Source organism: Grus americana, chromosome 3, assembly GCF_028858705.1.
Source record: "Grus americana isolate bGruAme1 chromosome 3, bGruAme1.mat, whole genome shotgun sequence".
Classification (NCBI taxonomy): Eukaryota; Metazoa; Chordata; class Aves; order Gruiformes; family Gruidae; genus Grus; species Grus americana.
The window spans coordinates 85,065,383-85,078,836 of NC_072854.1; the positions used below are offsets into that span (position 1 = coordinate 85,065,383).

The 13,454-nt window shown below is 38.3% G+C and overlaps 1 protein-coding gene across 3 annotated transcripts in view; it reads left to right on the plus strand.

The window, feature by feature from the left end:
- Positions 1–329: 329 nt before the first annotated feature.
- FMN2 (formin 2) overlaps positions 330–13,454 on the plus strand; it is a 161,666-nt gene continuing 148,541 nt past the window's right edge. For all 3 annotated transcript variants that reach the window (XM_054822144.1, XM_054822145.1, XM_054822146.1), the window contains exon 1: positions 330–2,130. In XM_054822144.1, the coding sequence (XP_054678119.1) occupies positions 564–2,130 (1,567 nt within the window). In that variant the 5' untranslated portion in view covers positions 330–563. The remainder of the gene's footprint in view (positions 2,131–13,454) is intronic.

Genomic DNA, 13,454 nt, shown 5'->3' on the forward strand with positions numbered 1-13,454 from the left:
ATAAACTATTAAATAATCATAATATTTCTCTTTCCAAAGTTGTTAGTTTATTCATTTGAACAATGGCGGAGTAATTAAAGTACCTTGTTTTAACTTTTTCTCCTCCCCCCCCCCCCCCCCTTCCTTCCAGGAACTTGACCATTGAAGTCCTGAAATTATAAATGATTTGGTGACGAGCTGAACTTGCAATGCAGGCAATAAAAACCGTGGAAAAAGAAGTGACTTTTATAAAGGAAATACTTTTCACAGAATCCTTCCTGAAGAAGCAAGAGTGCAGCAGCCTGGAGAGCGGGCGGCTCCTAGAGCAGCAGCCATTGGAAGGAGCTGTCTGCAGCTCTCAGTGCTGTACTGAGCATGTCCCAGCGGAGCCCAATGCAAGCAGCACATTATGCAAAAAGGCAGCTCTAGCAGATGGGAGAGAGGCACAGCAAGCATTTGCTTCACTTGCATCACCACCGCTTGAAAACAAACCTGGATCGCTAGAGGGGATCTCGCCGGCAGGCCAAAGGAATGAAATCCGGGAGCATGGCTTGATTGCTGAAGGTGTTGCACTGCGAAAAATCATGGGGAATCAAGATGGGAAGCTAAAGAAAAACACAGGTGATGTGCATGAAGGAGGAGAGGATGCCTCTGGGCCCAAGGATACAGATGGCACAAAGAAGGTATCGGGAAGCAGAAGGGGACTGGGGAAGCATGCAAAAGGAAGTGAATCCGGTAAGAAGAAGGGTAAGTCGGACTCGAGGGCCTCGGTGTTTTCAAATCTGAGGATCAGAAAAAATCTGTCCAAGGCTAAAGATGGAAATAGTAGTTCACGGGAGGATGTTTTGGAAAGCCAGGCCTTGCAGGCTGGAGAGCTGGACAGTACTCATTCAATTGTTACCAAAACTCCAGATATAAGCATCTCTGCAGATGAAGGGGGTCTCTCAGACACAGATGTTGAACATTTTGAAATCAGAAATGAAACTATCCCAGCTGCTGTGGAGACACAGGATGGACAAAGGACCAGCTCTGGCTCTGATACGGATATATACAGTTTCCATTCAGCCACAGAACAAGAGGATTTGCTTTCTGATATCCAGCAAGCTATTAGACTGCAGCAGCAGCAGCAGGGGGCAATTAACATTGGAACTGAGGACCTTGTCACCAAAACAATGGGCCGACACATGGCTAATTCGCAAGCAGCCCCCTTAGATTTTGAACGGTTTCTTTCAGTAACTACCACTGACAAAGAGAGGAGCCCAGACACTGAGGGGGCTTTTCCAGCGTTATCTGAAACTGCAGAAAACATTCCTGTCTCCTGTGCAACTGAACGTGAACTGAAAGAAGTGGTAAATGGCACAGGCTCTCCTGGTAACGGCTTATTTGAAACACAAGAACGTAAGCTATTGATTGAGGAACAGGAACAGCTCGTTGCCGGAGTGGATGCCGTAGCTAGTGAACTAGAAGATGATGTAAATAGAACTGCAGTAGAAAACGGGTCTCTCTCATACAGCTCCACACGATGTTTTTCAACCTTGGTAGCAGATGCTGAGACTAAAATTGCTGAAGTGCAGGCTGTTGATTTGCAGGACTCGGTAACAGAGGATGATATTTCAGATGCAGGCCGTGATCATGCTGCTGAGACTCAGGAAGGGAAACACACTCTGTCAGCCAGTCAAGTGGACCTGCATAATGGTTTATCCACAGAAATGAAAAATGGCATTTTGTCTTCCGAGGAGACAGCAGGCAGTCCGATGCTCGGTTCCCGATGCTTTAAGCCCTATCTAATTAATCCTTGTTACATCAAAACCACAACTAGACAACTGAGTTCTCCCAACCACTCACCTTCTCCCTCCCCATCCCAGAGCCCGCTTTTTACAAGGAGGCAGGAGTCCTTCCACAAAAAAGAAAAAGTCTCAATCAAGAAGCAGAGGTCTGCTAGTTTGGCAGGTTTATTTAGTCGTTCAGCAGACTGGACAGAAGAAGTATCTAATCACAAATGTGAGATAACGCAGAAGGTGGGCTCTGCAGGCTACTTGGAGCACAAGGGGTTTAGAGAAAAATTTCAAACGGAAAGAGTGCCTTTGACTCATTCAAGAAAGTCCTCAGGGGTTCAGGCTTCTACAGAGGCATTTCCCAATGTCTTTTCAGGTGAGTGACATGTATTAAGGTGTTTTTCCCAGAGAGTCTTTGAAAATATATTTAAAATACTTGAATTCAGTCCTTTGCATGTACTGTTGTCTTGCGTTAACAGTTTTAAAATTGAAGGCCTCATCTTCCAAACACAGTCATATTTCATTAATGAGCACAGCCTCTCTATTCTGTGTCAGCCTGGCAGTACTGCCAGTAAAGAAAGTGCATAACTCTTTGAAGTTTTTCTTTCTGCTTTTCTCCTTTGTCTAAATCCTGTAGGAAAAGGCTGGATGCCTTAAATTATTCTTGTTGAAAAATGCTGAGAGCTGCACTGTTGTAGGCAGACCAGTTCTCTGCATAAATAGATCTTTCAGATGCGAAGCTTTCTGTAACTATGATCCTGTTTGGCGTTTTCTTGTGCTAGGCGCTGTTCTGATGTACTGTAAATATTTGAGAGCTGCACCTGGTGTTAGACTGAGGCAGCAATGAGGATTTGCTTAGTACAAAAAGGAAAAAGCCATGCAAGCACAGATGGACAGCACTACAGAAAGGAACCATTTTTCCCTTCAGAAGGGGGAAAGGGGAGGAGAAAAAAAAAATTAATGACCTGAAAAAGTAGTGTAAAGTGGAGAAGGGAAACTGTGGGTAGTACAATTTGGTAGCTATGGCCAGCTGCTACTCAGGCTGCATAAGGTGACTCACTCAGGAAAGCATTCTTTTACCTTGCCTGTTAGGCAGCTTGCATCCTCTCACAAAGGCATAGGAATATAGAGTTTACAAATGAAATAGTGTGAATAGATGGTTATATTTTCCTGTTCTTTGAGGGTTTTTCCCCCTTTCTCTTACCCCCCATCTGAAGTTTCTATATAAAGCTAATGTATTCACAAATAGAGAAGGCCTCTGCCACATAGGAGGTATGCGTACAGGGGAAACTCTGCAACATATTCCATGTATTTTTCACTTAAGAAAACTGTAGAACTAAGAGAATACAGACAACGTGCCCTATGAGGCATCCATTACAAGATTAAAACAGTTGAATCTATAATCAGGTTTCTTTTGAAGAGAAGTCTGTTCTAAATGCATGAACACAATACCCACATATGTACTGGAGCTATTTGCAAAAAATGCAGTGAGAAATTTTTTGTGCTTTTATGAAAACTAAACAAAATGGTATGATTTATGAAGGGTCCAATGACATGATTTAAAAATCACATGTAAGAAAACAGTTAAGCTATCAACAAGTTTTACATAAAAAGACTATCTTGTTTTATACTGTAGATTTTAAAAATTATATAACGTGTAATTGTTTGCATTCATAGTTGCTTTCTTTGTGCACATTCTACTCTGCTTGACATCACAGTAATACTGGTGAATGAACCTGTCTGGAAACAGAAATTAAAATTAGTGGCTTTTTTGCATAGCAGCCAACTCCAGGAGTTTGAAATACTCAGGTAAAGCATTAACTTTATTTTCCAGATTCAAATCACAAGAATACTTTCATTCTTCAGTAGTATTAAACAGAAATCCCCAATTTCAGTCTTGTACATTAGAATTCTAATTTTTTAACACAAAAAAAGGCAGCCCCCTCTGGGGTGAGCTGAATCTTTTTGTGTGTGTTTTAAATCTCTTCCACCTGTTTTCTTAGATTTATTTATCAGACATCCCTATCTAAAGTTTTACAATTTGAGGTGATCACTACTTTCAGATTTACAGCATATGAAAAGCACCTTTTTTTTTTTTTTTTTTTTTTTTTGGCTAGCAACATTTGACAGCTTATAAACAACTCAGAGAGCAAAGCTTTAAATTACATCATCAGTAATTAGACTTCCTTCTTTCTGGTCGTGCTATGATGGAAATAAATTTTATGTGGCAAACTTCAAGAATATGGAATTACTTTTTAGAGGCCTGTTTTCCAGGAAACAGACTTCTTCACATTTCCTCACGAGGTTTTAATTTACTTATTAATAATTTTTGTTTTATTGTGTTTTCCCACTAACACTTTAGACTGTTATTGTGAAGGGACTAACGTCCAGTGCAACAGTAGTTCTGTCTCTTATGGAAATTACGGCGACCCTCATCTGCATGTACATACCAGCTGTCTTTATAGGCAGAGGACAATTATAGCTTTCAGTTCATGCAGAAAAGCTTGAAATGAGGGAACTGGAAATGACATGATAACAGTTCATCTCTCTTTGATCATTCTTCTTATTTTTACATATATACTTACAAGCTGAAAATTATCAAGAATATAAAAATAACAACTAGTGTACATGAAAAAGGGAAATTAAACTTAACATTAGTATTCCCACAGATTGGCTGTCATTGAAGTAAGAGCAGAAAAGTCTATTTAAATGAGTCTGCACAGCAACAATAACAGAAATAATTTCCTTGTAATTTGAATACTGCTTTTGAAAAATGTTGTATTTTAATTGCATGCATGAGATGTATAGATTCAGGGATTACTGTCAGGCATTGAGAAATAACATTCTTTATAGTAGCTCATTTTTATCTTTAAAAAAAAATAAAAATCAGCTTCTTGCTTAGAGCATTAAATCCAATCTTGCTGTTCAGTGGCTGCAGTGTTGTTCTGCATTTCTAACTAGAATCAAGTGAAATATTCCACAACACTTCAGTCATTGATTTTAATGACAGCAGGTTCTACGCAGATGACTGGCCTACTTTTGCACTATGTTGTGGTTTTGCTATGCACTGTTTGTTTTTTCACAATGATCCATACGAACCCTTCTAAGGGTGCTTTAATGTGAAATGTAGGTGGAAGCCAACAACCGGAATGGTAGAGACTTCACATACTTTAATTTTGCTTTATGTAAGAAATAACTAAAATATGGTATTTCAAATTTTATGCATTGACTAAGAATGTGGTGTGGACAAATTTATGGGCATTTTGTAATTCAGATGTTGGATTTATTTCTTTTATGATGAGGACAGCTGTATTTGAAATTGCAGTGACAGTAATTACAAGTTCTAGATTACCTGATGCACAGTGGAGCCATGGCTTTCATGTTGTGGTCCCAGGAGGACAAGAGCTGAATGAATAGGATTGGCTCTCATTTCGGTATGTGGCAATGAATGATTTGCACTAACATTAAGAGAGTATCGTGATGGAAAATGAAACTGATGTTTCCAAACATCAACATAACAGAAACAGAAGAGATATTAGATTGATTTAATAAAAAGTAGTTTATCCTAGCATTAATCTGAGGTGCAGTGATTGCAGAGGAGCTAGTAAGGGTGTCTGTTACATAAAATGAATATGAGAGTCCCATCAGCTGCCCCACATGGTAATTAAACTCAACCCAGACAAACCAATGCCCTTTCTAATCTCTGTTGGCAGACTGTAACACACTTGCTGCATGAATGTCTTTCAAACAGATCATTTATCTTAAATTTAATCTTCAGAGATTTATATTTGTCCTGCTCTAGCTGTAAACAGGAGACAAACAAACAAATCCTGGTTACCATGAAACCAAACCTGAAGTCAGTCCTGTGCTTGTATACTCACGGCTGCTTTCTGATTTCCACAGAGTGCCAGCCTGCTTCTCACAAAGGCCACTTTATCTCACTTCTATGCTGTACTAATATCATCTGCACCCGCTTGCAGTTCTAGTGCGGTGTCTGCAGGCATATACAAAGGTCTTAGTACAGATAACTATTTGAAAACTTGAAAAAAAAAAAGGATGAAAGTTTGTTTCTGAGACATGAAGTAGATCTTTTTAGATGCTTTTTTCATTCTGACTCATGTGACGATGTGCACAATATGGATTTGTATCTATTGGCATCTGGAGCAGACTATTTATCCTGCAACTGTTATTTAAGATTATTTATGGTTTACTGTTTCGCTGGTGATGTTTGTTAGCAGTAATACAAATGTTTCTTTTATCAGATGGCAGGGCAGTGCAGCCTCCTAAGGGAGCTGCCCAACAGTAGCCCTTCATGTGATATGGGATCATGCGCTACACTGAATGTTGCTACTAAGCATCTGAAGGGAAAGATCTTTCTCCTTTTGCCTAGTAAACCCAAACCTGGGGGGGGGGGGGGGGGGGCAGGGGGCTGCAATACTGCGCTCCAACTACAATAAAATGTGTTTGAAAATGGGCTGCAATATGTTATTGAAAGACTAGTGAGTGCTGAAAAGTTGTTTTAATGTTACTGTGCCAGCACCGCAATATGGGAACCGGAGCAACATGAGTAATGTCACTGGAACGCAGTGCTGCCACAGGGTTGTTTTGATGGGGTCTCATGATTAATACTTTGATCTTTATCTAGAACTTCATTGGGAGTAGCAGGTTTTGGTCATAGCATTGAGTGGCTGCATCTCTCGGGCAACATCCTTCCGAGCAGCAGCCCCACTCTGAGGTCTGACTGGCAGCCTGGCACGTGTCTGGAGTAGAAATGTGTTGTCTTGATTGCCTGCTGGTCTCTTTTGGGGTGCAAAGGGGGAAAGGAAAGGGACAGTTCATAGCCGGAGATCCGTGCAGATCTACTTCCATCTGAGACACAGTACTGTATAATATTCATCACATATGGGATCTGGCTAGAACTGGTCATTAAAGGACATTGTGTGCTTCAGAGATTTCTTTTCTGTGAAAAGAGCAGTGGGTTATTCCAGCTGGAACGGTTATGTGGAATTTAAGTTTGAATATATTTCCTGGATCTAATTATGCTTTATTATTTTTAAAAATATTTATAAATTATTTAATAGCTTGGGGCAGTGGTTTGTCCAGGTTTTTTGATAAAACTGTGCATAGGCCTCTTTGCAGAAAAAAAATCTATTTCTTGAAGCAGGCCTCAGTTTTTTCTCCATGCTATGGTGTCTAAAGGAAACTAAACTTGGACTTGAAAAGCATCTCTAGGAATATTTTAGACTGCCTGTATATGAGGGATCAAGTGGTGAATCACGGTGACAGAAAATGCAGAAATACTAATTACCTAAGATATTTTGTTTGTGCCATGGTATAACCAAGCTCAGGATATGGCCAAGTGTATTCCTTATAAACTACTCCTGCCAAAATTTGAACTTACATAAGGAATAGTGGTGATGAAGCATATATGTGTAGGTGTTTCTGTGACTGTGGCTTTGATTATTTTTAGGTATGTCTAAAAACATCATTCTGTAGCAGCTAGGTGGAATACAACGGTTTCTGGAAACTTACTGTTATGCATAAAACTTACCTTTTGGGGGGATGAGGTGAGCTGATACAAGGGGAACAGGGCAGAAGCAGTGAGAAGGTGTGAAAGGAAGGTGATGGAAGGATGTGAGGAGTTGACATTGTGTCACCTCCATTCCTTCCTCTTCGTATGATAATACAAGGCCAGTTGCATTTCATTAAGTGCTTTAGAAAAGGCAGCAAAGTGGGTTCAGGAGCTGTGTCACACTATTATTTCCTCTAAGCAGCAGCAACTTCCTGCATTCCTCTAATGCAGTTCATGTAAAGGAAGCTAGGGACAAAGAGATGGTCTGTGTTACCTTGAGTACAAAAGTACTGTTCCTCATTTTATTTCCATATTGCTGCTGTGCAGAACAAATTTCCTTCACATTGACGGAAATAACTAGACTTTCTGACCATGAATGTAGGAAGTAGGTTATGTTTTCTGATGCAAAACCTTGCTTTATTCTCAGATAAATACAGAAATTACTTCTTTCATCTGTAGATGCATAGATGATAGAACCAGTTAGCCAGTTAGCAATTTTGCAAGAGTAAGAACCAGTGGTTATGAGATTGTGCATAAACAACATCACAGTTGTAAAAGTAAATCCTAATATACACAAAATTAAATGGAAATATATAAATACAGGAGAACAAAAATGATTGAGAATTTAATCTTTTTGGTGTCTTGAGATATGGAGTTAAACAGTGGCAGGAAAGCCTAGTCACAAATGAGATTTATCGTTTAGACATTCTTACTTGTCAGTAAAAGTACGAACTGTTTGGTCTCAGGATCTATATGAAATTTATCAGCAGTGCCAGAGCTCTGAACCTGGTGTGAATTTGAATCAGGAGGAAGCATAGATAACTTCACTGTGGAAGAAATTACAGGAGGCAGCTTTCATTCTAGAGTTTATTTGATGCTGAGGTCTGGCTCAGATGTCCCATGAAGATGGATAATAGGTAGTGTGTACCAGGGGGAAAATAACTCGTATTCTTTCCTCTTCCTTCCACCGACAAGGAAAATATCACTGTACAAAAGAAGTCAATGCTGCAGTACCACTATAATTAACTACATTAACATCTGCTAAAAGTCATGGAAGAAAAGGTGGTTTTCATTAAAAAAAAGAAAAGAAAAAGAGAAAAAAAAAACAAAACATTGCCTTCATAATAGAGGGTGTGCACTATTTTGTCATGCAAAGAGTCAAGACAATACAGTATGCTGAGAAATAGTTGAGGGAAATATTTGATTACAACAATGAAGGAACATGAAGGTCCAGTTACAGCAAGGGAGATGTGCTTAGGTTTTATTCAAATGAAGTCTAGAAGAACATATCTGCACAAATATATAGGCATGCATGTATAAGTTTTTCATGGAATGGAGTTCTAATTTTCTGCATTTCCCCATCTTAATCTTGCCAGTTTTTGTTTATGGATACAAAGAAGAAAAACTTTTGTACATTGTGATAAATATTAAAAAGTCAATGGTTATTACAGTTGGAGGAGATTGTCAGACCTTGGGTGCGCAGATCCTGGAGAGGAAAGTAAACCAAGGCATTCTGGGGCTCTAATGAGTAGATTGAAAGAAATTTGTTATTTGTGTCCCACTTCAGAGGCTGGCTAGTTCAGTTCAGTTGTGTTTTGTGACCTGTGGCTGCTTGAGCAAATACTTGGATTTACTTCTAAGTTAGAGATGGGCCAGACTGCATTAAACATCAAATGAAATGTAGAACCATTGGGAATAAAGAAATTTTACAAAATTGGGTTGTAAAGAACAGTGTGTCTCAGTTTGGACTGACAAAAGACGCTGTTAGTAATAGCTGCCCAAAAAGACATCAGAGGACCTTCTTACTTTAAAGAGCCAAACCGAAAGAATTGTGGCTTTCCAGCAGTCTGCGAGAACCTGGCACAGAATACTACCTTCACATCGCAAATCACCACAGAAACTAAAAGGGTAAAGATGGGCAGAATTACATACTTGCTGAGAGGAACCTAAGCACCTGGAAAACACAATATGAAAGTTGCCAAAGATGCATATGGTGCCTAAAATATTCAGTAGACAGACACATATAGATTCTCTTTTCTCACAAACTGCTCTAAGTAGGGAAGCTTTAGCAATATACCTCTGTAATCTGCAATAATACTGCATTAGAACCTGAAGAGAAATCGAGGTGAAAGGAGACATGCCATGTAATGTTTTGGGAGGGTGCATCTTGTTTATATTTTTAGAAAGGTATTTTGTACTGTGTACCACTGCTGTATCATAGTCGGGGAATTGTCTGGTATTTAAAAACTTCAACTTCTGAAAGATATTTAGTGACATGTAAGATATGTTCTTACCTTTCACTATATATGTGGCATAGCTTAATACTCTGTCTCAGCTTATCCTGTTATACATATGTCATATATCAGAAAATTCAGTGTGGGGGAAAGGTGTGAAATCTTAGTCATCGTGAAAGCAAAATTTCAAGGAGCTTTATGTTCAAGTTAGGGAGATGGAGTGCTTCAGAGACTTGCTAATCTGCAGGAATTCTGAAAGCACTGTCACAGGCCATCACAAATATTTTAACATCTTTTAAAGCTCTGGTGATAGCAAAGTTATAATACCCACTTTTTAGAAAGAGTACTATATTGTTGTTATTGCAAATGATCCAGGCAATTTTAATCATCTTAATTTTGACTGCAGCAACAAGCAAAGCTTTTTGGAAAGAATCGTGAAGGAGGAAATCGAAAGATATAATTAGCTATCAGGTAGATGATAAAAGGATAAAGAAAAATAGAACAAAATGCAGCATGGTTTTAGCAAAGATCAATAAGACTACATTGATAACTTTTTATGTACAGTTGCTTTCTAGACAACACAAGAGTGGTAGGAAGGAATTCATCTGGGTTTCCGTACAAAATGGCAATACTGTGAATCACTTTCCCAAAGAAGAAAATTACTGGTGACGTTGATAAGGGACTCTGTCATGTTACTTCACTGCCACCAGAGAGGAGCAGCTTTGTTTTGACCTACTTCTACCTTGTGACCAAGATAGGCTTGACCAGACTGTGGAAGTTGATTGCATAGTTAATGCAAGAATAGAGCTGGGTCCTGACCTTTGTCCTGACCATAGTGTTTGCACTGGTCATGTTCATTACCAAGTAAAATTTTTGGTAAACTTTTGTCTTTGTGTATTATAACACAAATTTCAAAATTAGGAGCTGGACTGGCATCAGGAGTTCATTCATCAGGACAAAGGTCTGCATTAATTAGATGTTGATTTGACTGCTTCAGCTCTTTCCAGCATCATTTGTGCAAATATGACATATGGTTAAGTAATCTTTTAACAGACCATTGGGGGATATGCTGAAATTGGTGTTGTTGCCATGTCTCACAGCCAGCACATGTGGAGCAAGCTGTTTTAAAATATAGTTGCTTGATTTGATTAAGAGACACTATGGATAAAGAGTGAGATGGGGTTTTTTGAAAGCAGTCTGTAACATCCTTTCAGGGGTGGTGTTTTACTTCATTAAATCTGGGATCTTTCCTTGTCATCTTTATTTTTGGAGAATCCCATTTTCAAATTTTGCCAGACCTCCCCTTTTTCCATCAGGGCATTTCTGGAAGAATTTCAGGGGCATTTGTCAGAGGTGCCACATTCCCTGAGTGCACTGTGGTGGCCCCAGGAACAGCAGCAGGATTCTCTTGCCGACAGCAGCTTGTGCCCTTGCTTCCTAAAGGGAGCATGCACACATGTGTTCCCTGACATTTTTTTGGGATGTCTGAAACACTTGAAGCTGTTCACACTATGTGTTTCTCTTTCTGTAACTGCGTAATGGGTTGCTCGTCACAGCTGAGTGAGTTCAAATTTCAATGATAGGGTTATTCAAACTGTCTTGCACAATCCAGAATCTGTTTAAATGATTAGTGATAATTGTGGGGTTAAAATAAGGCCAAAAAAAATTGAGTTGCACAGGGGTTGATATATTGTGGATGTAAGTTATAGCTGGTCAAGAGTTTACACAGAAAAATTTTAACCATCAAGAATGGTACTAAAGAGATAGGACAGTGTAAAAGGAAGGAGATTGAGATGCCAAGAGATTCAGATAGCTTGGCAAAAGTAAAGCATGGTGTTTTTATTGTGATAATCAGGTACAGGACTGACAGATGTGAAATTAATAATTGATAGTTTTATTCTAGTTGTTTGAAGAATCTATGAATGTAATCAATCCATCAGTATAATCTTCACTGGAATTTAATAAATATATATTTCTGACTTTGAAATTATGCTGAACTGTGTGTAGGCAGGCATAGAAAATGGGGGGAGATAGTGTTGATATATGTCTTTTTCTTAAATCTGTTATTTAGACAGACTTTCTGCTTTTGACTTCTGAATTTAAGATGATATGTGGGTTCAGTTCATACCATCCATGTGAACAGAGCCAGGAAATATGGAAACAGAACATCAGAGAAGAAAGGACAAACCTCTCTGACACTTCCATGCATCTCTAACTTTAATAATGCCCTACATACTAAAAATAGAAGACATACATATATAAAAAAAATTAAATGTAATATATATTATTACATGATAATATACAATAAAACATATAAAGAAATCAATATAACCTCTGGGGTTTTTTTCCCTTAGAAACAGATGTTTGTGTACAAGCAGTGAATGCATATATTAGCTATTACATTGATAATAAGAACCAAAGGAAATATTTTAATGACAGAATTATAGCAATTTGTACCATTAACCCTAGACCTTGACAAGCTTTGTAATTTTTAAGGTATATGTTGCCTGGAAATTGGACCGATGATATACTTTATGTTTATTCATAGTGGAAGGATTAGATTTTTTTTCTTTTTGTTATGAAACCATGTTGTGTGTGCTGGCCTCTTGCTTGGTGGGTTTTCCATGTTTTATGTAACCAGGCTGTGAGCAAACTGTCATGTGATTTTAGGAAACTCTGTCAATGAAAATTCAATCCCTTAAAAAAAAAAAAAAAAAAAAAAAGACAAACAGTCAAAGCAACCTCTCAGGATGAAAGACCCAGAACAGTTTCCCAATCTAAGTCAGAAGAGGATTAGAAACTCTGCAGTGAAAAAGAACAATAAATGAAGTCTCTTATCCTGGAATATTGGGTGTAATCTCTCAAGTCAGTCTTCAGGCAAGAAAGAGACTAAATTAATTTGTTACTTTTTTAGTGCAAATGTATATTTAATACACATTTATGCAGTACTTGGGCTTGTTATTTGAAGAGAGAGAGAGATGGCTAGAATACCAATCTCCAGTTCTCTTTCTTTCCCCACGTTCCATGAGCACCTTTGAAAACCTCTATTTTCTCAGCAGTCACGTGTTGCACACTATACCTAGGCTGACTGGTACAGGTTGGCTGAAAAACTTGAAATTTGAAAAGATTATAAAATGAAAGGAAAATATTAAAGAAATGTAATACTTTTGATCCTTGAACTATTATTTTTATATGTGAAATATTAGTCACTCAGCGCTTTGTGTATTTGAGACCTAGGAAAGTACATTAAACAGTAGAGAGGTGAAAATGAAGTGTGATTGATTTGCCCCTAGAAATGATTCAGCAAGCTTTTGCTGTGTAGTTTGGGGGAATATGATGAATGAGTAAAACTTGTACTGCAAAGTATTTAAGAAATTACATGTAATTGCAATTACTTGCTTATCTACAAATACGGAAACCTTTGCAGTATTTCTGTCTCTCAGACATGTTTGTCCTCTTCTGGCATTCTGGGGAATGTTTGGTGCTGCGCAGGTCAGCTGCTTTGCCAGATCATTTAGGCCTGACTTAGCTGTGACCTTGATAGTAGTATATGGAGAAAAGGAGACAGAAAAAAATTGGAAGGAATGATTTAGACTTATATAGGGCAGCAGATATCTGAAGTACAGTATTTTCTATCTTTTGAATGCTGTAGAAATCAGTTTTTCTTTTTCCCTATTTTCCATTTTTTTTTAATTTATAGAACTAAGTTTGTAATTGCAATCCTTTGTAAATGAAAAACCATAAGATGACTACAATTGTCTCTTTAAATTTTGTGAGACTAATAGAAAACATATTCTAAATGGAAATTCACCATTTTGTCCATCTCTTCTTCCTTTTCCTTTTTTTCCTCTACTGCCTCCCAAAAATAGAACAAGGCCTATGGTACTTTTGGCT